Source organism: Phaethon lepturus, unplaced genomic scaffold (genome assembly GCF_000687285.1).
Source record: "Phaethon lepturus isolate BGI_N335 unplaced genomic scaffold, ASM68728v1 scaffold4016, whole genome shotgun sequence".
NCBI lineage: Eukaryota > Metazoa > Chordata > Aves > Phaethontiformes > Phaethontidae > Phaethon > Phaethon lepturus.
The window spans coordinates 113,788-127,458 of NW_010545405.1; the positions used below are offsets into that span (position 1 = coordinate 113,788).

Consider the following 13,671-nt stretch of genomic DNA (forward strand, 5'->3'; position numbering starts at 1 on the left):
AAAGGGCTTGGAATGACTACAAAAATGGCTAATACTGATAAGAACTTGAAAAAGGCTACTGGAAACAATTGCCAACTTGTTAAACTATTTAAAGGTACAAGCAAGTCTCCTCTCAAACTGTCTGAGTGTAGTGCATGCACACGCGTAACCAACACCAGTTGACCAGCAATTCTGAAAACAAACTTGCAGCTAATTCTGGCTGTCAAAAGCTTCTCTTCAGCTCCAGCTCAACTAGAAAAATACACTGGGTAATACCTACTACTTATAAAAGTAAATAAAAATTTACTGTTATGAGAAAAAATTTAGAAGCTTCAAGTTTAGATAAAACTGTTAACTGTGAGAACTATCACCAGTTTTACTGAGTTTGACTCAAAGTGTTCTCTGACATCTAGCTTAAGGTCATAATTTAATCAGCATGTGCCAATTTGATAGTGCCAGTAATACTACATACACCTAAGAACTGAAAAACCCCGTCTGCAAAGCACAATTGTATATACTGCATATAAAACGAAAGCCAATCAAGGACATTGAAAAAGCTAATGCTATACCTCCATCATTTCCAACTTGTCAGGATACGCAAGATCGCCCGGAGCAGGCTTGTAGCCTGTGATATCAGTCTGAATGTAAATATGTGTCCTATAGACAAGACGCTCTTGCACATCTTCTAACATCTGCTTGACACCAGCTGCAAATGCACCCAGTTGTTCAGCTGACAAAGGTGAAAAAATGCACAGATTTGTTAATTTTTATAGACACAAAAGATTGAAGTATCACATACACAACTGTCACAAAACTGGCTTGCTGCAGATTAAGTCAGACTATTTTTGGAACAGCAGCATGCAGACAAATTCATGACAAACAAGGAATCACTGAACTCCATATTGCAGTTGCTTCAGCTCCCCAAATCTTCATTAGATTGTGACACCAATAACATCAGATGCCATGTTAGAATTAAGCATTCTAATTATTTGAGAGCTGGGTACATCAAGCAGCATTTCATACACCAAACCAACGTGTTTTGGTTCTATCATAGCCAACGCCTGCAGTGTGACTGTCAGGAGTTGACAAGCTAAGTCATTGACCTAACTACCAGAACAGATGATGCAAAGCACTTCACATCCAACTTAAGAACTACTGTATGAGCCTGAGTTTAAGTTGTAGAAAGTTACTTCTTAAGATTAGCCGAAAGATTATGTCACCGATTTCTTCCTCATTCCCAATGGTGTTACAATTCTACTTCCAGGAAAACGAGCAATTCTTCATGACGTTGGCATAGCTTCAGAGACAAAGAGCTACAATGCATAATATACCAGCTACCAAGTATGATTTCTGTTTATTGCTTGGTGTAAGGTTAAGATTGTGAAATGATTCCATTACACATTGGTCATACTAAGGAAATGAGATACCAAATTTTTTCTGATGGTCAGTTCACTTCTATGAGACTATGAGCTCTGAACACTTCCAAAACTCCAAAATCTCTACCATCTATGTAACTCGTGCTGAAGTTACAATTTCTAGTCTGGGAAACACTACGTCAAAGACAATGAAAAAAACAGGTTTGCATTCCTTTGTTTTAGCATCACGTATGCAGAAAGCTCTACACGGATGATACATTAGCAGGCCAAGCGAAGCAATTTAAATCAACCCTGGTGCACTGGGTGGATGCTTTCTTTCATTTGTACAATCTAGAGAAAAATAGGACTCTATAGCATCAGTATATTAATTTAAATGAAGATATACACAGACCCATAAATACAGACTTTTCTATTATAAATGAAAAAACATAGTTTATTTAAAATAAACATGTCAAAGATGAGGTAAGGTTAAGACCTATTAGAAGGAAAAAAAAGTATCTAGGGAGTTTTTTGCCTATGCAATTTAATAATTTTATCTGTTAAGACGACAGTTAAAAACAATCAGGTTCCATCTATGAGTTACCATTGTTCTGTACATGATCTTCAAGCATCTCATTTTTGAGAATCCCACAGAGTTCAGAAAGTGTCTCTAGGTGAATGACATGGATGATCATTGGCCTCAGGACATCATATAATGAAAGACACAACTTCTCCAAGAGTTCACTATGAAGAAAAAATAAAACAAAGCAGAACACTTTCAGGATCCTGTAATACCAAAATAAAATCAGAAACACATATTCAGAAACGATGGAGCCCTCAGCACAGGAAAGACAGGGACCTGTTGGAGCAGGTCCAGAAGAGGGACACCAGAATGATCCGAGGAATGGAACACTTCTCCTGTGAAGAAAGGCTGAGAGACCTGGGGTTGTTCAGCCTGGAGAAGAGAAGGCTCTGGAGAGACCTTATTGCAGCCTTCCAGTACTTCCAGGGGGCTTATAAGAAAGATGGGGACAGACTTTTTAGCAGGGCCTGTTGCAACAGGACAAGGGGCAATGGTTTTAAACTAAAAGAGGGCAGACTTAGACTAGATGGAAGAAAATTTTTTACAAGGAGGGTGGTGAACCACTGGCACAGGTTGCCCAGAGAGGTGGTAGATGCCCCATCACCAGCAACATTCAAGGCCACGTTGGACGGGGCTCTGAGCAACCTGATCTAGTTGAAGATGTCCCTGATCACTGAAGGGTGGTTGGACTAGATGACCTTTACAGGCTCCTTCCAACTCAAAATAGTCTATGATTCTATGGTTGTTTTATGGCAAAGTTTTTTAAAACAAGGATGAGGAAACAATGAAACATGGTATAGAAGACTTAAGAAAGGACGGTGTAAAATATGAACCCCTGATTTCCTGCAAAGTCTTCTAAGAGATGTAGGATACCAACTGCTTAAAATGGTGGTACAGTTTAGAATTCATTTTAAAATATGAAAAGCAACCAAGAACTCAACCTGTCACAAAGGGAAGATACTGCAAACTGGTTTACCTGGCTTCTGTGTAAAGAAATGCTCCTGCTGAGCTCAGAATCATACCCCCAATTTCCCCTTGAGAAAAGGGTCATCTGACTCCAAGTACTCAATAGCCTATTAGAACCAGGAGCACACACAGAGGGACACAGGAAGAGAAGCTTGGTAACCTTTTCCGTAACAACTTCCAACATTGCAGGGCTCACTTTCCAATCCAACTGAAGTTACGATACCAACGCAGTATGAAACTCCCAAAATCCCACTTCGATTTACTTTTTTTTCTTTCCTGTTCAAAGTGATGCATATCTTAGTTGAGACAGCAGTAGCATTCATTCCACAGATTTTTGCCATTCTCAATGCTCCCTTCACTAATCACAGATTAGCTAATAATGCTATTGCCAGTAGCTGAAAATTCAATTAATTCCCCAATTAGATTTGGAAATATAAACTCTAAGAATACTGAAGTATTTACAGTGCAGTACAGTTATTGAGTTTATTGCACTATATTGTTTTCTTTCTGATTGACAAAGAATGTCTGACAACAGGACAAAGACACATCAGCTCTCTTCAGAGTGCGAACAAAAACTCTCACAAAAGAATGCTCACAGAAGAAACATTTTGAATGTCTCTCTTTTGTTGTATTCTATAGCTTTACAAGCAACTTGATAAAACAGTAACTCTCATGATAAAAGCAGAAACAAAAGGAGAAAGTTTCAACAGACTTATTAAAGACAACACAACCTCAGATCCCTGCTCTCGGCTAGATTTTTGGTAAACATTTATCTGTACATAGATGGCTATTATGTCTTCAGAGCACCTCAGCACTTCTGAAAAAAATGAGGCTATTTATTATGCAGCTAAGAAAATCCTAAAAGTAGTTACTATTTGAAACATTTTCCTCAAAATATTTTATTTAAATGTAGGCATAAAAAGGAAGCAAGTTCTTACAAAAGGAGGTAGCTACTTTCCATCAAGGTTCAAAAATAATCAGAAGTCTATTCTCATTCTTGGTGTGAAGAGCGATAGTGATGAAATTTCTGTCTGAACATTTCTCACGGATTTCAGTTAGGGATGTTTACTTCAGGATTTGGACTGAGATAGATAAATTGGTTCTTAAGCCAATTTAGTTAGGTCACCTCAAATTCTGAGCATGTCCCACACGAGACCTCAATTCCTCAGAGAAGAGAAAGACTGCTACTACTCTCGCACTATGACTTATTTCTAGTGAGGCTTTATGTGTTTATGGTTTTCCTTTAGCTTTAGAGGACGAGGAGGATAGCAGGCAGTATTTTTTCCACGTTATTCAACTTATTTTCCACTTCATAAAATCAAGTGCAGCTTGAGTTGAAGGTAATACAACACTCAAAACCATTCTCCTATTAATAGGAATCTATTTATGAACTTCATAGCAAGGGAACATGACCTGCACAAATTTCAAAATTAAATATCACTATTAAAACATACCAGCAAATTGGAGAAGAGGCACAATCTACTCAATTGCTCTAATATTACAGGTCTGTTGTAAATGCAATTACCATGTGAAGACAACAACCTGTCCCTCTTCTAGATCTAGACAGAGCAGATACAGACACTGTTCTTGTCAGATGTCCACTATCCTGCCTTCCATCCATCCCACGTACAAGCACGTGCAAATATTCCTTGACAGCAAGGGCAGATCACTAATTCTAAATCGTGGATGAAAAATGGCTGGAGTTCATCAGCTTAATCTTACACTGAAGTAAATGAAACGCACTTCTGCAACTGACTGTGCAAACCATTGACAAAGAGGCAGTATAAAAACAGTTTGAGAGCTGTAGCACTGTAAACTTCTGCAGCTATTTCCAAAGCAACTGTGTGTCTTTATCTCTTTCAGACCATCTACAGAGCATTTATGGAGAATGTAACCTATCAGTTTCATTTGGAAAAAAAAAAAAGAAATCAAAAGAACATCAAACTGAGACAAAGTGATTAAGGTTTTTTTTTCTTGCTGGTTCTTACCGAACCACTTCAATACAATCCTATTTGCCATATAACATTGTCTGTGTATCACAGTATAGTAAATACAACATGCAGTAAAATGAAACCAGCATGTACCACCTACTCCAGTTTTGGTGTTGGTTTTGTGAAGAACTCGTTGTAAAGCTGGTGTTCATCCTGGCACACATGGACCATAAAGGCACAACCACTTCGTACCTGTATTCACAGAAATGCAAATACTTGATTATTAAATTATTTTCCTTGCAGCAGTACCACACAAGGTATTACAGATATATTATGTATTATATATTGTATTATTATTATTACTACTACAGCTATGATTAAACTGAATTTTTGTGAAATCGAAAATTATTGAGATCAGCTTTAAAACTAAGGACTGAAAAGATACTGATAGCCAAATAAAAGCTCAATGTGCAACTTCTGTCCCTTTTTGTTTCTGATGAAATTTAAGTAACCATATTTTATGCTTTTGCAAATACCCCTTTGCGAGGTTTGTGGCAAAGCAGAGTTTTTGCAGAATAATCTTCCACAAAACATGCATTACTTGAAAATATTAGTAAAATTTTAATGATTCAAAACCACAAAAGTGACAGTTCTGCATGTAAACTGAATTAAATAAGTACATTTTACTTAGGGGAGGGAGGATTAAAGCATACCAAAAACCCCACAACATGACTACTTTACCTACCAGAGCACAATGATCTCTGTTGTTCTGACTAGTTAATTCTGTAACAGTGCTGGCAATACTTGGACCAAGCAAAAGCTCCCTCTGGTCGAGGTAACATTGATGGATTTCATTGAGAACTTGTTGATACCTAGACAAGAAATTAGAACAGTGACTGCATCCTGCAGCTCATTTTCTGGTAACCATAAAATTCATTCTAATACCCTCTTTTAGGTCTACATCATTTAAATTTTTAAAACTTTCTTTTAAATTAATAATGTGTTAAACAGTTCTTAAACAAAAGTAAAGCTTTTTCAAAACTTAAAGTTGTTGAAAATAAACTATGTAGACATACTCACTCTGGCATTTTTTCAGATCTTTGCTCTACTTGTTCAATAAGAGTCTACTCAACAAAAAGAAAAAAGTATTATCAGTAAACTATTTTTTCTAATAATTGGAAAAATAATTTGCAGTATTTTTCCACGGACACAATATGCAATCTTTGAACATTCACACTTGCACAATATGCAATCGTTGCATTCAGACTAATAAATTCAAACCCCATTTTCATAGCTTCCTTTTTAAGAGTTACCAGCCTACTTACTCTGACTTTGGGAGCAGCTGCCCTGAATTTTACATAGAACAGCGTGAAGGCATTGTCAGAATTTGGCACAGCTGAAGGATCCTGAAAGAAGAGATGAGTAATTGGCTAAAAAGGAATATAATGTATTTGGCTTCGAGTATTTAATGGCTGAGATAATTATGCTCTAAAACAGGGTATTGGTTCTTTATACTTATACTGCCAGTGGAACAGCTCTTTTGCTACCTAGAAATTCTGATAAAGCCAGATGGAAGAACACAATCCAAAACAAAAGTTTCAACCAACAGTCTCTACAGCAAAAGTAACATTTTCAGTAATTAAAGCATTCTCCATTAGAGACAACAATCTTCTCTGGACCTGCCAGTACTGATTGTTGCTCCTTAATCTGGGGTACTAAAATGGAACACAATTCTCCCTGCCAGTCCCAGGGCAGAGAAGCAGAGTTTCAGCTTGCATTCAAGCTTCAGATGGAATGCAGTTCCCCCTGCGGCTCCCCAGCTTAGCTGGGCAGACAGCTTGAACTTAGACAAATTCTAGCACTAACAAAGCAAAGCTGAGACACAGTTTAGCCACCAGGCTTTCTTCCCCTTAACCCTACTGATGCCATAGAGAGAAGAGGATGACCTTCCCTTCAAACAAGGTGGGGACAAACTATTCCACCTTCCCTACCTCCTGCTTTCATGCCTGTGAGCAACCTGATCATCCTTCTACAGATCAAAATCCCCAAACACTCACATGTGAAGAATAACAAAGAACATATAGATCTCATCAGTCCATTTCCAGTCCTGACAAGACCTCCTGTTGTGTTGCAATAGGAAATCTCAATGCTTGATCATAACTAAAGACCACTGGTCCAGTACTGCACTTCTAGCAAAAGCAGACATTAGATGTTTCAGAGAAAAAAGCAAAACATCCATAAAACCCCATGTAGATGGGAAGGAGGAGGTCATCTGACTCCTAAAAGAGGTCTCCTTCCTGACTTAAAACTGCTAAGCAGCAATTCAAACCCAGAAATAAGGTTTCACTTCTTTCTGTAGGCATGCTTATTACGATAGATGCTCAATTCTGCTTAAATTCAGCTCAGTCACAGCAATCCATTAGCACCAAAACAAGCTATGATACTTTTTAAAAAATAAAAACTAGTTTTGCACCAAACACAAAAAATGTTCAATGTCACTTAACAAAGATCTTCACTCCATGAGTATCCTTTAGCAAATTTCCATGAATATTGTCTAAAATGCCCTTATTTTAGGTCTGTCAGTTCTCAATTCTAGCGTCTTTCAATTTCACTGGTTATCCCTCATGACAACAAGTTTGACTGTAATAGGACTCAGCACGAGGCATACAACGATAAATTTCAGAGAAAAAAAAGTGGGTAGAAAGACATGCCCCTCTCCTTTCTCCTCTGACAAAATACTGCTGCAAGAAACTATTAACATTTTAATGAGACCAAAGAATCTCCCTACTCACCTTTAATGCCTAAATCCCACTGGAATGAGTGGGCGTAAAGCACCTAACTCTTCCCTGTGACTCTCTAACATTGCTGTCAACTTCTTTAACTAAAAGATACTGCCAAAACTAGTAGGAACCTGTCACAGTTATTCTCTGCAGCTACACAAAGCAAAAAGAAATATTTAGATGACCAAGAGCACCCAAAAATACTGACTGGTATATAATACCAAAAGAGTCATGTCATGAACTCAGAGATGTCGTGCTTTAACAGTTTTCACCTGAAGACACCCAGCTCCTGTATTCATTCTTCAGGTATTCCCCGCAACCTCTCTGTCTCTAATGATCCATCTCCAAAACAGACCCCCACAGTACCTGCACTTCTCTTGTGCATCCTCCCCATTTGGCAATACAGACAGCAGCATGCACTGCAGCTGATGCAGAGCTATGGTGCACAAACTGGTTCAGGAAAGCATGCTGGCTGGCCAGCTGGTTGCTGCCTCTATAACAAAGTCATTTATCCATCCCTGGCCTTCACTAAGGTTACTCTTCACCTACCTCAAATCACCTACTTCACCTTCAATTTCCAGGATTTTTTAATTATTACTATTTCCAAATCTTGTGGATCACTAGGTCTCTGTCAGATTTGGCATAGGACTGACCTATTTTCACAGAAAACTGCTGACACCTCTGACCCTCAAAAAAATTAAAAAAAAAAAAGAAGAAAACTGCAGAGTGTTAAAATAGATATTTCAGTACAGCTCAAGTTACCTCTTACAGATTCACCTTACCCTTTTCATTAGCTGGTTTGTGAGGTTCTGTAGTGTATTCACAGTGTATGTCTTGATAAGGTGCATAGCTTTAGAAAGGCATTGTTTAAACTTAATCAAATACACAGGATAGTCTTTAAAATTTGGCTGAAAGAAATTTAAAAATCCATTTTAAATATGAACAGTAAGAGAGTCAAAAAATTATCAAAGCATAAAATACTCTTTTTGCCAGCTAGAAATGCTAGTTTGTACAAACTAAAAACAGTATTTTATAAAAATTAAACAGAATATTAAGTATACTCAGTAAAAACTTCTTACGTTCATAAAGTCATCTTTGCTTTCTTACTGTATTTGGCAGAGAGAACATTTTGTACGAAAAAACCCACCACAAAAATAGTATGAACACATAGTTTTGAAATTATTAAGATTTAAATAAAACCAATAGAGAATTACTTACATGTGATGAAATATATGCAATACAATCATCAAGCTTAGCCAGCATGGGAATGAATCCTTCGCTATTCACGGACAGTGTAGGGGAATTCAATTTCTTTGGAAGACAAGACAAAGCATCATTGTAAGGAACCCAAGTAACTTAGCGTTAGCAACAAAGTTCAGAAGATCAGTACACTTTAATTTTCTAAGACTATTAACAGTGAAATAATACTTACTGTGTTGATGTTTTCCAGCTCATTAAAATAAGAAAGTTTCTGCTGGATGTTTTCAGCCAGGTCAACAAGTTCTGACTATTAGAAAACAATAAATAAAAGAAAATAAGCAACTTAGCAAGTATATATATATAAAAAAAATTACATCTATTTTTAAATGTATATATATAAAAAATTATTCAGCCTCCCTTTCAGCTCTCAGCACACACCAGTGTTAACTAGCTCTAGGAAACTTGCAACTAAGTAAGTACAACAAAAGATGCAGAATACAGCAGTGCTCTTTTGCTCCCTCTTCCCAGAGAAAGACACATGACTCTCAACAGTGTATTTAAAAACATATATTCTACAGGTTTGTCAGCATTCCACAGATACCATTGCATAGAAACAGCAATGCTGTCATCAGTATTAGAGAGAACTGTAGAAATCCTGTATTTCAGGATTGGAGCCTTTAAAAGTTCTCCCTTACCTAGTCGTGCTAAAAAGACATGTTCATTATGTCACTGTTGGAGCAGTTCATGACGAGAAAGAAAGTATCAGGGAAATAAGCTTGTAACTTAAAAAAAATACAGTCTTTCTTCTTTCACTAACCAGCTCAGAATAATTCTGTAAGTGGTATGAATTACAAATGTCAATAAAGTTTGCCCTTGTCAGGTATCAGTTACAAAAGCTCCCCTCAGCTAGCTATCCTTCTTGATTAAAGTGTGTATCAATGCATACTGAACATTTTACAGCACAGAGCCTGACACCCTAGCTGCAGGTGAAACACACCAAAAAGGAGGTCCAAAGCAAATGGAGGGATTGTCACCAAAGCTCACAAGTTCTCCTAGCCTGAGAAAAAGAAACTTTAGTTTATGGATTCTTAGAAGTTTCAGTAATCCTCCCAAAGGTTACCTGCTCTTTCAAAAGCTGTTCACAGGCCTCATGCAGCGTTCCTGTCTTCGTGGACACAAAAAGATACTGTTTTTGCAGTGACTCCAGGTGCTGAAGGGCACTATTCACATCGTTCAAGATAGCATCACACTGCTCCTGAAAGCCAGACAAGTAATCCCTCATCTGTCTAGAAAAAGAGAATCAATAGGTAACAGAAGTAAAATTTCACCTTCTGTATTTGCAAATCCAGCTGCATGCAGGGATACTGCCACTACCTTTCCCTCTCTAGGAATAAAAGACCACTTGCATCAAGCAAGAATGCACAATAAGCAGATGTTTTGTGACCCACAGAAATAACAAGAGCTATAGGGTTTGGAATAGCCACTGTAGTAACTCCATTTCCCTGACATTTCTTATAGCAAGCCTACCCAGAAAGCAGCAGCATGCACCACAGCTAGTCTAGAGCATGTGAACACTGTCTAAATGGACAGCACAAACATAGTGAATACTGCAGGCTACTGCTAGCAGCCAAATTCTACCTGCCTTGCTTCCAGCAGGGGTGTTAATTTTGGTCTCTTCTCCTATACAATTTTCAGTTTCCATTTAGAAGTTACTTTTACTCTCCTAAAGTAGCTGAAATTATCCAGAGGATTCAAAACTTACTGTGAGGATTGAAACAGGCTTAAATGAAATAGATGCAGCACCCAATGTCACCAAGTTTGTCTAAGACTCAACACAGACATAAACTCTAAATGATCACTAAATATACGTCAAGCACTCAGCTTGACTAAAACATCATTTAAAATTAATGTCTCCTGCATGTCATCTAAAACTTCTGAGCTCTACTTCAACACATACAAAGCAGCAAGTAAAATCGCAATTCACTGTAGTCATGTGCAACCCTTTAGCATACTATAGACAAAGAACTTACTTAATTTTCCTCCTGCTCCTCTGGCCTCCTGCAAGCAGTTACATATTGGCCATCCTACAAACCACCCTGCATCCATCGCACACCTAGGTATCGGCATGCGCTATTATGAACCACGTCAACTGACAAAGTGCAAGGGTGCTACTCTTTTTAGGTTGTTAATGATCTGACCAGGGGCTTAGTATATGCCTAAACCTCTGCTTTTATGAAATGCCACATCCTCAAATGTCCAAGCCTGTCTTCCGAGAGGAAGAGACAGACCAAAGAAAAGCAGAGAAAAACAGAAAAGGGGAATACAGCAGCATCTCTTTATGGACTAGAGCAATTCTGTAAAGTCTCAAAACACAAGCCAGTTTCCATAAAAGCCATCAGCAGATTTGGCTAAGCCATTCAGCTGTACTTCAAACTCTTGAGGAGTAACCGCAGAAGTCAGTGGGAGGGGGTTCTTCTGAGCCTGATGGAAAAGTCAGTTAGACAAAAATAGATGAGAATACCAAGTCTCAAAACTGGAGTTGAGCAAAGCGTCAAGGAATGCAGGGAATGCAGATACAGAACCACAGCCATAGCCACTAGTGAACCAAATGGCAAGAGCAGAAATGACCACCAGCCACACCTGCTTACACAGTCTCACAGATTGCCATTTCAATAGCAGCAGCAGTTGAAAATGCATATGAAAGCTCTTAGACTGCCGTTGTCTACAGCCCTGTCTATAAGACAAAACTAATTTCAATCTGTCTTAATATACTGGGCAGCTCAGAAGGAAATCTGTATCCCTTTTAAGTGCTCTGCCACAAGGGCAACTGCCTTTGGGATGGGAGTGAGGCATCCTGCCTTGGAAAGCTTCAGCTATTCCAACACATTGCCCCATTCCCCACCAGCTGAATCTGAATGCATGCTAACATTATATGGACAAGTTGAAGACCTTAAAGGTTTAAATTGCTTACAGTGAAAGGAACTGAGGAAGAACACATACCTATACTTGGCACCTTCATCTTGATCCATCTGTGTTTGTACCTGAGCAAACCAGGAGAAGAACTAGAAGAGATTTTATGGTGTGAACAATACAGATATCACATGCAACCAATTAAAAAAAAAAAAAATCAGATCTATGAAATGAAGATGAGCTTTTGTTAAAAACAGAACTGTTTCAGAACTTAATTATTAATCAAGAAAAAAACCCTCTAAGTCCTCATTGTAGGTCCCTTCCAACTGAAATATTCTATTCCTCCTCTGAATTAAAATGGGAAAGACTGAATTTCATCCGGTTTTATTTGCACAAGAACAAGGCTGTCACATTAGAAAGGCAGGGAGGGGGCATGACATCCTTCTATATTATAAGCAACACCGCCTTACTGAAGGGGTGCCTCACTCTCACATAAGACTCCACTCAAAATGGGAAAAGTATCTGTCACTTAAGATACAAGACTTGAACAATTCTTCCCGACAAGTTTCTTTATGTATCTTGAAAACAGCCCCAAAAAATTTAACCCACCAAAAGCTAGGCAAGACACACAGAAACTCAGGATTCTCTGAAAAAGATTAGTGCAACTTGGAGGTTATTCAGCATCACTTACCTGCTGTGCTGTTTCAATTCTTTCATTCTCCATGCCCAGTACTGCAAATCCCTTCAAGAGGACATCCTCTGTGGATTCTGGCACTGCAGCAGTCAGCGTAACAGTTAGCGACTGGGATGTTAGGCTGCACAAATCTTCAATTGGAAGCTGCTCACAAAAACCCACAAACTTTAGTTAGAGAACTTACTAAGACTTAGTATATTCAGCTCAACTACAATAACATAATCCAAAGCATCAAACTGAGAAAATTACAGGCATCTACTTTTGAAAAAACAAGTGCAATGGATATTTCATCTACCAATATAATAATACACCAACAACTACCATATCTACATATTCAGAAACACCTAACAACTTTTTTTTTCATTTAAAGTCAGAAAATGTTATACAGCATTTTATATAAGTACACATTTGTATAAGAACAGAAACTGAAGGTACACGTCCCTGACATACTGATGAGCTATACTTTAATTTCCAATTTAACCTGTTCTTATACCCAGAGAAATGCACTACAAAAGTATCTGAGAACATAAGAATTCAGAACGCACGCAGAAGCAAAAATAAATGACAGTACTGTCTACACTACATGGCAACACCACCACACAGGAATTGTCAGATTTTTTTGCCAGATATTCAGGGAAAATGCAAGACTTAACACTGCCAGAATTTATTCAGGAAATAGCATTTCATATCCTTTGAAATGCTTTTTAACGAAGCAGTCAAGCTAAAAAGAAAGGCTTCTTTAGAAGACAAGGAATAGCTCAGCTGAACAGGAATTATTGGCCACAATGATTTTTAAGCAAGAAAAATATGGAACAAAGTAACTTGAGAAAAATTGTATTTAAGCATGATTGGAGACTATTGAATTAATTTCTGCCATATAAGCTAATCAAGAAAACAAATATCATTATATACTCTTAATTAATGTAATAAACTTTTTAATTCACTTGATGAATAAAATATGTTTTCTATTACTGAGAACATCAGTAACATAAAAACAGAAAACACTACTTAAAGACAAATTCTATCTCCAGAAAATTAGTCCCTTAGTAAAATATTTATTGTCTGGTAATATGAGTCCGGGAAAGAGAGAACACCCAGGATTTCAACTATTTGAGGAAAGACAGATTGACCTATCTTCCCCCCCAAAACACGCAGGACCCTAGCAGAGGAGCCAGGGTTTCTCTTGTGAAGATTGCTGAGGAAAAGACGAGTCCATCAGAGCCTGCTTTTTCAGAACAACCGAGATGCCACTGTCCCAGTCCACTTCAGCAGG

At 37.9% G+C, this 13,671-nt stretch overlaps 1 protein-coding gene across 1 annotated transcript in view; it reads right to left on the reverse strand.

Annotated features, from left to right (window-relative positions):
• Positions 1-12,542, reverse strand: part of COG3 (component of oligomeric golgi complex 3) — a gene marked incomplete at its 5' end in the record, with an annotated part of 28,259 nt that extends 15,717 nt beyond the window's left edge. Inside the window, 12 exons of the mRNA XM_010288938.1 lie at positions 549-709; positions 1,939-2,078; positions 4,975-5,066; positions 5,560-5,686; positions 5,895-5,938; positions 6,140-6,220; positions 8,377-8,502; positions 8,813-8,905; positions 9,027-9,101; positions 9,915-10,080; positions 11,795-11,856; positions 12,396-12,542. Coding sequence (XP_010287240.1) covers positions 549-709; positions 1,939-2,078; positions 4,975-5,066; positions 5,560-5,686; positions 5,895-5,938; positions 6,140-6,220; positions 8,377-8,502; positions 8,813-8,905; positions 9,027-9,101; positions 9,915-10,080; positions 11,795-11,856; positions 12,396-12,542 — 1,314 coding nt within the window. The remainder of the gene's footprint in view (positions 1-548; positions 710-1,938; positions 2,079-4,974; positions 5,067-5,559; positions 5,687-5,894; positions 5,939-6,139; positions 6,221-8,376; positions 8,503-8,812; positions 8,906-9,026; positions 9,102-9,914; positions 10,081-11,794; positions 11,857-12,395) is intronic.
• Positions 12,543-13,671: the final 1,129 nt, after the last annotated feature.